At 47.0% G+C, this 12660-nt stretch overlaps 1 protein-coding gene across 1 annotated transcript in view; it reads right to left on the bottom strand.

Moving 5' to 3' along the window:
- MAL (mal, T cell differentiation protein (MAL blood group)) overlaps nucleotides 1-9443 on the bottom strand; it is a 52019-nt gene extending 42576 nt beyond the window's left edge. Inside the window, exon 1 of the mRNA XM_073672536.1 lies at nucleotides 9241-9443. Within this exon, the coding sequence (XP_073528637.1) occupies nucleotides 9241-9348 (108 nt within the window). The 5' untranslated portion in view covers nucleotides 9349-9443. The remainder of the gene's footprint in view (nucleotides 1-9240) is intronic.
- Between the last annotated feature and the right edge of the window lie 3217 nt (nucleotides 9444-12660).

Here is a 12660-nt window from a genome sequence, read left to right as displayed (position 1 = left end):
CTCCTTATACTTATCCATATTAGTATAAGTTATGACATTAGTTAGAATAAAAAAAGTGAAAAAAACAAAAAAAAAGCTGACTTTGGGTGAACCCTAATATGCAATATCTGTATGTGAAGTTAATGTCTCACAAACTTACATGTTCATCTCCCTGTCATCCAGTCACTCTGATGGTTATCCACTGCCTATGTCAGGTCCTCTACACCTTCTCATACATTACCATTGTGCAGAAAAATACAGTACAACAGAATAGTTGAGGGTCCAATAGGATCTAATTTAAAGGGAATCTGTCACCATGTTTTTGCTACCTCATCTGAGAGCAGCATAATGTAGGAAAAGAGACCCTTAATCCAGTGATCTGTCACTTAGTTTACTGAGTGCAGCCGTTCTGACAAAATCAGAGTTTTAGATGTAGTAAAGCTCACAAAACTGTCCCCACCCAAAACCACAGCTTTCTGTGTACATTGTCAATTGAAAGTAAGCTGCTTATCCGAGGAGGGGGCGTGGTTGGACCACTTAGCAACTGGGAGTTAGTCTGGGCAATGATAATCTCCTGGTGATAAAACATTAATAGTATGGAAACAACCGCACACAGCCTAATAAGTGACACATCCCTGAAATTGGTGTCTCATCCCCTACCTCATGCTGTCCTCAGATTACACAGCAAAAACCCTCTGACAGATTCCCTTTAATTGACAAAATGTTCATTTTCAAGACCAGCAACGTCATTTACCAGACGGATTTGCAAACTACAGCTTTTCTAGACAGACAATTTATTATTACCACTTTTTGTAGCAAACTAAAGATTGATGAATGATGGAAACTGCTGTCCAGGAGGGGGCTGGAGACAGCAAGGCTAGGGGGAAGCCACCCATGACCGGGGTTTGGCCTGGAGGTTTTACCCCACCCCCTTTTTGTTTGGATTTGAATAGTGGGGTTCTGGGATTGGGTAATGGGAAGAGGGGGGCGGGTAGTTGGAGGGGGGATATATAAGGGAAAAGTGCGGCAAAGCGGCCATTCCCATTGGAACAGCAGAGGCAATCACCTGTCATGGCGTCCGTAGAATCCCTGGTGAGCCAGCTTCAGGATGTCGCACGGTCAAGAAGAGGTGGATGGCTGGAGGCCCAGCTGTCCGCATTGCTGGGAGCTGCAGGAATTTCGGAGGCGCAGGCCAGAGTCAGTAGAAGGAGCAGGAGGACCCGGCTCTGAAGAGACTATCCCCAGAGGTATCAGCGCAGAACAGGCGCAGGCCCCAGAGCCCCTGCGGGGGGAGAGCAAGATGGCGCGGTTCCTGCCCGCCGCTCTCGCCCCGGCAGGAATCCATCCAGCTGGCCTGTTGCTGTTGTTCGGCGTGGAGCGCGGCCTAAACCGGAAGTCAGAGCCGCGCCGGAAGTGAGTGCCGCACCTGATGTTCAGCACGACGGAGGAGCGACGCGGGACACAGAGGTTCCGGCCTCAGATGAGTGACGCAGGCACGGCGCACCTGCGACATGCAACGCGGCTGCGACGGACAACGCGGCTGCGACGCGCAACGCAGCTGCGATGCGCAACGCAGCTGCAAGGGACGATCGTGGGAGCGGAGACGGTAATGACAGGCACCACTGGCGATGTTCCTTTCGGGGAGCCTGCTGGGAAGGCCATGAGGACACCAGGGAGGCGAGCATCGGCGGGCAGGCAGCAATCCGGGCATCCACGGCTGCTTGGCTCACAGGGAAGACGCAGAGGAGAGGGAGCCACCGGGCAGCAACATTGAGCCGCCAGGCAGCGTTGGTTATGGCAGCACGAACCAGGCCCGTGCGCCTGGGTCTGGGAACAGGAGGAGGCCCGGATCAACACCCAGGATTGCAAGTCGGTCCGGCGGGAGGCGGTCACCGAGGAGACAACACCCGGCAGCATCCATGACCGTTCAGGTCCCCCCTGGTGACGGGGAGGCCAGGGGCATGGGCCTTGAGCGGCGAATGGAAACAGACGGATCCGATTCCAGCAGCGACCGGGGCGGAAGAACTGATCGGCAGGACTCAGGATTTACGGCTGGCGGGGACACAGCACCTGCGCAGCGGCTTGAGTATAACTCCATGTCTTGTTTGTCGCCTGTGGGGGCAGCTTCGCTAGGGGGAGTTAGTGGTCCTTTTGTTGCCCCAGAGGGGAGGTGTCTAGCTGGTCTGGGAGGGACAGAAGTATTAGGGAAATCTTAAATAGTATGTCGCAGGTTTTACTGAGAATGGAGAACGCAGCAGCGAGTGGGTCAAGGGCATCTCCAACAGAAGCCTGGTTACCAGGCCAGGAGGTGTTGCTTCAACCCAGTGGTGTGGCGGTAGGGTCTGCGGTTGGTGCAGCAGGGGCAGTTACGGGGGTTTCAGTATCGGTTCAGACGGAGAAGGACAAGGGCAATACGGGGAAGTTGGATGACAGGGCAAAGGGGGAGGTGTATGTGTGCTTCGAGGGGCCATTAGGAGCACATTTGAAAAAAGAAGTGAAGGAGAAAATTTGGCGTGACGAATACGTGGAAATTTTCTCCCTCCTTCCCCTGGAGAAGTTTAATTTGGACAGGGGGAAAAAAGATGATAGCAAAAAGGAAGAGGAGGAGAAGCGGAGGTGGCGCTTCATACCTCAAACTTTTACGAATTGGCTTCAAGCATTCGCGATTTTTGCCGGGGTCATAGGGGAAAAGTTTCCTGAAAAGCGCTCAGGCTTATTTTGTTATTTAGATGCCATCGGGGAAGCGCATCGTACTTATGGGGGACAAACTTGGCTGAGGTATGACGAGCAATTTAGGCAGAGGAAGGCGGTACGGCCCGAGATTAAGTGGGACCAAAAAGATATTGGCCTTTGGTTAAAGATGACGGCTCCCGCTAGATACGGGCAGTTCTTTCACGGGAGTGGAGGAAGTGGGAGTCAATCGGCAGGAACAAGTGGAGGTAGTCAGGGAGCGCAGGGAAGTAAAGAAAAATCAGGAATGTGCTGGCAATTTAACGACGGCCAGTGCAAATACGGGGCAGGCTGTAAGTTCAAGCACATTTGTTCCCATTGCAACGGGAGCTCCCATGGGGCGGCAAAATGTTACAAAAAAGGAAAGGGGAGAATGTCTGTGGGTCCCGGTCAAGGGGGTGACTCCAGTGAATATGGAAAAGATGGCCCCCTTTCTAAGTAGATATCCTGATCAATTGAAGGCCAGGATTATTAGGGATGGTTTTTCAGAGGGTTTCAGGATCCCGTCACCATAAAGTTCCTTTTTCAGTTAAGAATTTAAGGTCTGCTTCGGTGCATCCAGAAGTTGTGGAGGTTAAGTTGGCAAAGGAGGTGGAGTTAGGTCGCATGGCGGGGCCTTTTCGAAGGTGCGGTCATTTCTCCTCTGGGGGTAGTGCCTAAGAAGGAGCCAAACAAATTTCGCCTGATTCAGCATTTGTCGTATCCAAAAGGTTGTTCGGTTAATGACGGTATAGCCCAGGATTTATGTTCGGTCGAATACATATCATTTGATGCGGCCATGGCATGGGTTCGGAGGTACGGGCCTGGGTCACTGATGGCAAAAACCGACATTGAGTCAGCGTTTCGGCTCCTTCCTGTTCACCCGGCTAGCATTCCACTTTTGGGTTGTTTTTGGAACAAAAGTTATTACTTGGATAGGTGTTTGCCTATGGGCTGTTCTATTTCATGTTCATTGTTTGAAACCTTCAGTACTTTTTTAGAATGGGTAGTTAGGGATGTTGCAGGCGTGCGGTCTGTTATCCACTATCTTGATGATTTTTTGTTTTTAGGTCCCCCAGATTCGTTGGTCTGTGGTAATTTGTTAGCAGCCATGAAGTGGGTTGCTGAACGCTTTGGGGTAACTTTGGCAAAAGAAAAGACCGAGGGGCCTTGTACGGTTTTAAGCTTTTTAGGGATTCTAATTGATACGGAGCACATGGAGTGCCAATTGCCAGAAGAAAAATTGTTGTTACTCAGGCAGGAGGTTGAGCGAATTGGAAAACTGCGTAAGGTGACATTGAAGGAGCTCCAGTTGCTGCTAGGGAGATTGAATTGTACCTGTAGGATCATGCCGATGGGTAGAATATTCTGTCGTAGGTTGTCAAGGGCAACTGCGGGTGTGCAGGCAGTGCATCACTTTATTCGCTTAAATAGAGAGCATAGAGAGGACTTGGGGGTGTGAAAGCATTTTTTGGACACTTACAATGGCAGGTCGTTGATTCAGCAGGAGTTTCTGAACAGCTTTGATTGCGAGATTTACACGGACGCGGCAGGCGGAGTTGGATATGGAGCTTTTTGTAGGGGAAAGTTGAGCGTCGGTAAATGGCCCGATTCTTGGAAGGAGAGGGGTCTTACAAAGAATCTCGCTCTTTTGGAATTATTCCCAATTGTAGTTGCAGTCTCGATTTGGGGTGAGTTCTTTTTGAATCGGAGAGTCAGGTTCCATTGTGATAACATGGGCGTAGTAGCAGTGATTAACAGCTTATCGGCCTCGTCTCCTCCGGTTATCAAGCTGGTTATGGAACTGGTACTACGGTGTTTGGAACTGAATGCATGGGTCTCGGCGGTACATGTGCCCAGTGTCCAAAACTCTATAGCGGATGCTTTGTCTCGTTTCCAGTGGGAGCGTTTCCGTTCGCTGGCACCAGAGGCAGAAGTCGCAGGAGTGGAATGCCCTTCGCAGTTGTGGCAGATGGTTTTGCACAAGCTGGAAGATTGATTCAGGAGTCGGTGGCAAGTTCAACCTGGGCGGCTTATGAGACATCGTGGCGAGTATGGCAAAGCTGGGTGTCGCAGTGGGGGGCATTAGGGAGTGATGAGGATAGGACGTTGGCGGTTTTGCTTTTTGTAGGTAAGACTGTGGATTTAGGGTGGTCGTCATCCAGAATTAGCAAATTTATAGCCGGGCTGGCTTTTGGTTTTAAGTTGCAGGGTTGGACTGATGTCACTAGATAATTTTTGGTCAGGCAGGCACTCAGAGGTTTTCAAAAGGGTAACAAGATTTTTGATAAGCGTAGACCAGTAACGTTTGGTATGTTAGAAAGGTTAGGTCTGGTTTTGGAGAGCATTTGTTGTTCTGTTTTTGAGGCAGCGCTGTTTAAGTTAGCCTTTGCCTTAGCATTTTTCGGGGCGATGAGAGTAGGGGAGTTGGTCACCCCCAGCAAGAATAGGGAAGGAGGGCTATTGGCCGAAGACATGAGTTCTTGGGCCTGGGGCATTGATTTTTGGATTAGACGGTCTAAAACTGATCAGATTGGTAGAGGTAAGCGGGTCATTTTAGGAAGAGTGTACGGGGCTCTGATGTGTCCAAGAAGGTGCTTATAGGCTTATTGGCAATTGTGAACAGGGAGATCCGGCCCACTCTTACGTCATTGTGACGGGTCATTTCTTTCCCGTTTCCAATTTATAGCGGTCTTAAAAAAGGGGTGCAGGAGTTGGGCCTTAGCCCGGAGGTTTATGGTTCGTATTCCTTTAGGATTGGCGCTGCGTCTGAGGCTAGCAGGCGTGGCTTGGGGGCGGAGGTGATAAAACGGATCGGAAGATGGAGTTCAGACCGTTATTTGACATATGTTCGCCGCTAGTTGACACAGTACTTTGTTAGTTGTAAAACAGTTGTTGAATATGCTTGTTTATCATTCTTTTAGGTGAAGTTCCCACCTTAGCTTGGATTCTTGGACACTCGTAAGTGCATTGGGGGGCACGGCGTGCCGATGTCAGGCGTGACGGTAGGCAATTGGGCTTTCCGAGGGCACAAGTGATTATTAAGTGGCTAGGTTTTAGGGGCATGTTATGGAACCGGTTTTTGGGGGAGGTTCATAAGGCTGCGAGATGGGACAGAGTACCGGATATTTTAGTTGTGCATCTGGGGGGGAACGATTTAGGGGCAAGGCCGGTAAGGGAGTTGATTCGGGATATCCGTTTCGATTTCTTGAGATTGTGGACTTCGTTTCCGGGGGTTATAACAGTGTGGTCGGATATAGTCCCCAGGAAAAAATAGCGGGCGGTCAGATCGGAAAATTGCATAAACAGGGCACGGATAAAATTAAATAGCTTTGTCTAGCTTTGTGTCCAGGAATGGGGGCATAAGTGTTAGGTATTTGGAGTTGTAATCCGGAGTCAGAAATTTGTGGTTGGAGGACGGAGTACATATCAACGATATTGGCATGGATCTTTGGGCTCTTTCAATTCAGGAGGGGATTGAAAGGGCATTGGTGTCTTTGGGGCACGCACAAGCCTGAGGTTTCAGGGCTGTTCGTGGTTGGTGGGGGGTGGGGTTCTTGGAGTTGGTGGGGAGGTGATCTGGCAGTCGGTTATGGGCTCTGGACGGGGTTTTATCTCGGGAACATTTTGGTAGTTGGTTGGCCTGCCACGGAACGTGGAGGTCTTTTGGTGCCCTCGAGCTGGTGATGAACGGCTGGGGGTAACATGGCGGTGCAATGTTATAGTGAATTTAAAGCCAGATCTATTAGCTCCAAGAACCCTCCCTCCTTATATATATATATATATATATATGGATATATATATTGATATACTGATATTTTATTTCATTGTTATTTGTTGTTTGTTAATAAACGGCCGCTGTGGCCACAATTTATCCAACAAATAACTTGCTGTGGAGTTTTTATTTCAGGGAACAGGATCATGGGATCGCCGGGTATGTTGGGCAGAGTGAAGGTATCAGGTAGTAAAACCACATTGGGCCATAACAGGTCAAGGAGGGGGCTGGAGACAGCAAGGCTAGGGGGAAGCAACCCATGACCGGGGTTTGGCCTGGAGGTTTTACCCCACCCCCTTTTTGTTTGGATTTGAATAGTGGGGTTCTGGGACTGGGTAATGGGAAGAGGGGCGCTGGTAGTTGGAGGGGGGATATATAAGGGAAAAGTGCAGAGGCAATCACCCACCCTCCCTCCCTCTTTTTCTGAGTATTGTTAAAGTATATTGAATGATTCTTTTCTGTTTTTCTTTGTCACAGTGGCTTGGTTGGTGGGGGGTGGGGTTCTTAGAGTTGGTTAAATTGAGTGGGGAGGTGATCTGGCAGTCGGTTATGGGCTCTGGACGGGGTTTTACCTCGGGAGCATTTTGGTAGTTGGTTGGCCTGCCACGGAACGTGGAGGTCTTTTGGTGCCCTCGAGCTGGTGCTGAACGGCTGGGGGTAACATAGCGGTGCAATGTTATAGTGAATTTAAAGCCAGATCTATTAGCTCCAAGAACCCTCCCTCCTTAAATATATATATATATATATGGATATATATATTGATATACTGATATTTTATTTCATTGTTATTTGTTGTTTGTTAATAAATGGCCGCTGTGGCCACAATTTATCCAACAAATAACTTGTTGTGGAGTTTTTATTTCAAGGGACGGGATCATGGGATCGCCGGGTATGTTGGGCAGAGTGAAGGTATCAGGTAGTAAAACCACATTGGACCATAACAGGTCAAGGGTACATGAGTAGAAGAGGAAGTGGTTAAAATGAGAATGAGAGTTTTAATGAGAATAACCTGCAAAAAAAGGAACTAAGATTTTGGACTTTTAGGAAACACATATAGTACTGTTATATATAAATCCTGAGAAATATACACTTGAATAATATTTTCTAATTAGAGTTGTCAACTACTTTAAGGCTATGTGCCCACGATGCAGAAATGCTCTGGATTTTTCCTGAGCGTTTCTGCATCTCCCTGGCAGAAAAAACACATGCGGATTGTACATGCGGATTGTACATGCAGATTGTACATGCGTTTTTTCTGCCAGGGACAATCAGATGTGAAGCGTTCTTCACATGCATTTCCGCATGCGGGTTGACAAGCGCTTTCCAAGCAATTTTAGCATCACTTGGAAAGTGCTTGACAACTTGGTCACACTATATAAATCCATGCAACTGGCATGGATTTATATAGTGTGACCAAAAAGAGTAAAAGTGGTAAAAAATAAAAAATAAAAAACATTATACTTACCTTCTGATGGCCCGTGGTCTTTTCTCTGCTACGTCCGGTCTCGCGTCCAGTGTCTTTTGCGGCTCGCGGTGGTGTGAAAGGACCTTCCATGACGTCATTTAGTCATGTGACAGGTCACGCGACCATCTAGTGACCCATCACATGACTAAATTACGTCATGGAAGGTCTTTTTAGACCATTGCGAGCTGCCGGCAACTTATTTATCTGTCTTTTCTGAGCTCCTCTTAGTTGATTTATGAACACAGTCCACATCAAAGTTGAAGGCGCAGGGAAGCAAGAATTATTTTTAGCCCCAAATACATGCATTTAAGTAAAAAAATAAATAGTTTCAAGAGGTGGACAAAAATCGAACGCTTAATGCCAGATTCTCCCACAGATTATGGCTAATCAAAGGGTCTCAACTGGAGATTGTCCACAGCAGAGAATCCCATTAAATCCATAAAATGTAAAAAGGGAATATGGAAAGGGGTAATTAAAAGCAGATACCTCCTCCATTGATAAGGGATCAGATTCCTGTAAAACATAAAGTTATCACCTTTTATGCATTCATGTCGCTAACTATATAAAAATAACAGACGTCCAATAAAAGCCATCTCGGCCAGCTCTCTCACACACAGGATGCTCACTGAGCTAAGACATTTCTGCCGGCGACTTATCTCCCTGAGAACAAAGTGATCAGCGGACCGATATTGGACTTGCCCAATCGACATTTATTCCGACAATCAGTTGACCAGTTCCCCCCATACACATGACAATCCCATTGATACCAGCAGATGTGGCCAACATTAGTCAAATGTGTAAGGGGAGCTTTAGTCCCTATTGACTAATACAGTCCTTAAAACTAGCTATCTAGTTTGATGACATTGGGTGGAGGACAAATAATCTTTCTGGGAATCTTCTGGGAATGTTCTGACAAAGATCTTTTGTGAAATAGTAACTATCTAATAAAAATTTTAAGTACCGCAGACTTCTTTCCAATTGATTATAAACATTGGTCACGTAAAATGATCGCTCATTGTGAGATTTCACCTGAAAAACGACCTTTATGGTTGAAATCGTCTGATCTGATTAACTTTAGACTAATGTATATCGTCATCATCACCTTTAAAAGAAATGGAAGAATGCTAAGATATTCCATATTCATACAGAACTATGCTTGATTAGGTTTATATGCTGCAAAATCACATAAAACATTCACAAATGTAAAAGCAAAGCAGAATGAGAAAAGAGAACATTTCCTTTTCTTACCTGAATGTTTCCATCCTAAACCCACATTATAAAGAAACAACATCTTTCTAGTATTAATACTTACAAATTCAAGTATCATAAGGAAATCCGGAAAAGAAGTAAAAGTTCTTAGCCCTGATGGTAGTGGAGAGATATCTCCATATACAGGAGGTGCTGCATTGGTGGTTGCCATTGTATGAGGTCTGCAGACAATAGGGCTGTGTAATACTGGAGCAGCGACAGGCTTGGCAATACTGAGACTTCTGCAGTGTAAAAGCTACTTATTTACTCACTACTCCACCTTGGAGGGATGGTAAAGCCATTGTTCCACTCCCTTAGCAAATTACTGCTCAGCTCACATGTGAAAGGTGTTGCCGGCCTGTAAGGTATAAAGACTTGGTATTTCTCAATGGTGACAACTGTCTGAGTATGTGAACATGCAGGATAACAATAGAGAAATTGTTTCCCTATGTTGAAAGAACATATACTATCCGTCTCATGTTTATCTATTTTTCTATCTGATATCTATCCAGCTAATATCTGTCTATTATCTATCTGTTCCATCTCATATCTATCCAGCTCTTATCATATCAATCTATCTATCAAATACCTATCATGTCTAGTCATCTCATATATCTATCTATCTATCTATCTATCTATCTATCTATCTATCTCAGGGGCGGACACATCATTGGTGCAACCTGTGCAGCCACACAGGGGCCCAAAGGTAAAGGGGCCACTACCACCTTCAAGGCAGGCGGAATTGTGCATTATGATGAGTTCTCAGGCTGCAAAGGGCCCGTATATTGTGCTTGCTCAGGGGCCCTTTTCTGTCGGTGTTCGCCAATCGAACTATATATCCTCAACCTATCTATCTCCTGTAGATCTATTTATCTAACTTCCATCTATCCAGCTCATATCTACTGTACAATGCCTTGAAACAGTACAATGCCATGAACTTTTCCACATTTTTCACGTTACACTCACAAACTTAAATGTAATTTATTGATATTTTATGTGATATACCAACACAAAGTAGCAAGTATTTGTGAAGTGTACAGGAAATGATACATGGTTTCCTAAATAGTTTAAAAACATAAATCTGAATCTGTGATATGCTTTTGTGGCGCCCCTGAGGGTTCAGTCGCCACAGAGGTACTGCACCTCACCCCGAGGTGTGGTGTCTCCCTTCTCTCAGGTAAGGTGGGAGGCTGCACGGAACCCCAAACACCTGCATCCAAAACTACACTACTCCAGGCTGGCTGGAGGGGCAACATGCAGAGCGCAGCTGCTGAGCCCTGTCCCTGGCTGGAGTGGGGGGAACCCAAAGGTAGGGGGAACCGTAGTGGGTGTGGGTGGAGGAAGTAGTTAAAGGAAGCACTTTAGTAGAGAGTATATATAGGGAAGCCATCTTAGGATGGCAGATTAGACAGTGAGAGCAGTTCAGAAGAACAGCTCAGGACAGTTCAGAAGAACAGTCCGGGGGCAGAGTCTCATTAGGAGCTCTGCTTCACAAGGAGGGCCAAGTCAGGAGGCCCAGGAGGGGAGCAGGGAGTAGGCTCCGATCTAAGACAGGATCCCAGGGGGTACGGCGTGCGCAGGACGGCACCCGTACGCCCCGCATCTGTCAGAAGACAGAGGGATCGTTGCCGCATTCTAATCCCCAGGCGGGTCAAGTAGGTCCTGGATCCAACGTACAGGAAGGACTTCAGAGCACCCGAACGGGATTCAGAGTGGGCAGCGCAGGGTAGGAGGGAGAAGGACCTACTGTAAACACAGTCAAAGTAGGAACACGAGAAAGTGGGGTTCTGCCAGGTATTCCCAAGCTGCCTGAGGAAGGACTGAACCCCTGCACGGTGAACGCAGCGCGACACGGGAGGCCTTCACCTGTACAGTGCACTTGTGGACTGCCTTAATAACTGTGAGTAAAATCTTGGATGACTGCACCGCACTGCCTCCCGTCCACCCTTTCACCGGCGCCATTGTTCCCCCTGCACTACAACACCCAGCGCAACCAACGCTCTCCCACTTCACTGCCCTGAGGCCTGCTCCACCTGTGGGGAGCTGTCCCATCACAAGCTGCCCTAACATCAGCCTCAGAGGACTGTTGCAGCGCTGGTGATCCTCACCAGACACCACAGGTGGCGTCACAAAAAATCCCAAAACACCATATAGAAATATTCCCCTTTTGCACTGATCGCTCAGGGTCACGGACCGAGCCAGCCACCATGATATCCCCAGCAAGCAGCCATAGGCCCGGCTGCCGAGTACCCCACGGCCCAGGGGGCGCGTCACTTTCTAAGGGAGAAAGTTGTGGAGAATAGCAAAGCAGTGTTAGGTTATAAAAAAATAGCCCAAACTCTGAACATCTCAGACACACAATAGCAAACCTACCAAGACATGGCCGTCCACCTAAACTGACATTCCAAGCAAGGAGAGCACTAATTAGAGAAGCAGCCAAAAGGCCTATGGTCACTCTGGAGGAGCTCCAGAGATCCACAGCTCAGGTGGATGAATCTGTCCACAGGACAATTATTAGTTGTATACTCTACAAATCTGGCCTTTATGGAAATGTGGCAAGAAGAAAGACATTTTTTAAAGCAAGCCATAAGAAGTCCCGTTCAGAGTTAGCAAAATGGCATTTAGGAGATGCAGCTAGCATGTGGAAGAAGGTGCTTTGGTTAGATGAGATCAAAGCAGAATTTTTTGGGCTAAATGCAAAATGCTATGTGTGGTATAAAATTAATACTGCACATTACCCTGAAAGCACCATCCTCACCATCAAACATGGTGTTTGCATCATCAGACTGTGGGGATGCTTTTCTTCAGCAGGGACAGGGAAGTTGGTCAGAGTTGATGGGAAGATGGATAGAGCTAAATACAGGATAATCCTGCAGGAAAACCTGTTAGAGGACGCAAAAGACTTGAGATGGAGTCGTAGATCACCTTTCAGCAAGACAACGACCCTAAACATACTATCAGAGCTACAATGGAATGGCTTAGATCAGGGGTTCCCAACTTGTAGCTCGGGAGCCATATGTGGTTCGCAGGCCCATCATGTGTGGCTCTTGGTTGTCTGCCAGCTTGGTGCATTAGCACCAGGTGCAGCAAACAGCTATTAAGCGTAGATCTCTAGATGGTGACTTTTGTGTGTAGACCTGCAGAAAAGAGCAGATCTGAGTGGGGGTAAGATAGGAAACCATGGAGCTTGGCATACTGCCTTGGTGTGATTTCAGTGGAAAAGATTTGGCTGTCAATATACCGGTAATAGGGGGCACTGGCTGTCACTACTGTGAGTGTTAGTGGTAGATCAGACCCACGAAAGCAGATACATAAACACAACATTTCGGCCTATATTGGCCTTTTTCAAGGTATCTGTGTATATACAAAAAAACAAAAAATCAATATAAAGCAAAAATAATATAATGACATATGCTAAATCTTTTTATGTATATTAAATATTTTTACATACAGTATATCAAAACCACCAACTTAAAATATGAAA

This window comes from Phyllobates terribilis, unplaced genomic scaffold, assembly GCF_046119375.1.
Source record: "Phyllobates terribilis strain yellow unplaced genomic scaffold, ASM4611937v1 Scaffold_3__8_contigs__length_932513732, whole genome shotgun sequence".
Classification (NCBI taxonomy): domain Eukaryota; kingdom Metazoa; phylum Chordata; class Amphibia; order Anura; family Dendrobatidae; genus Phyllobates; species Phyllobates terribilis.
The sequence above is the reverse complement of the archived record's forward strand: the minus strand, read 5'-3'. Positions and strand labels throughout refer to the sequence as shown.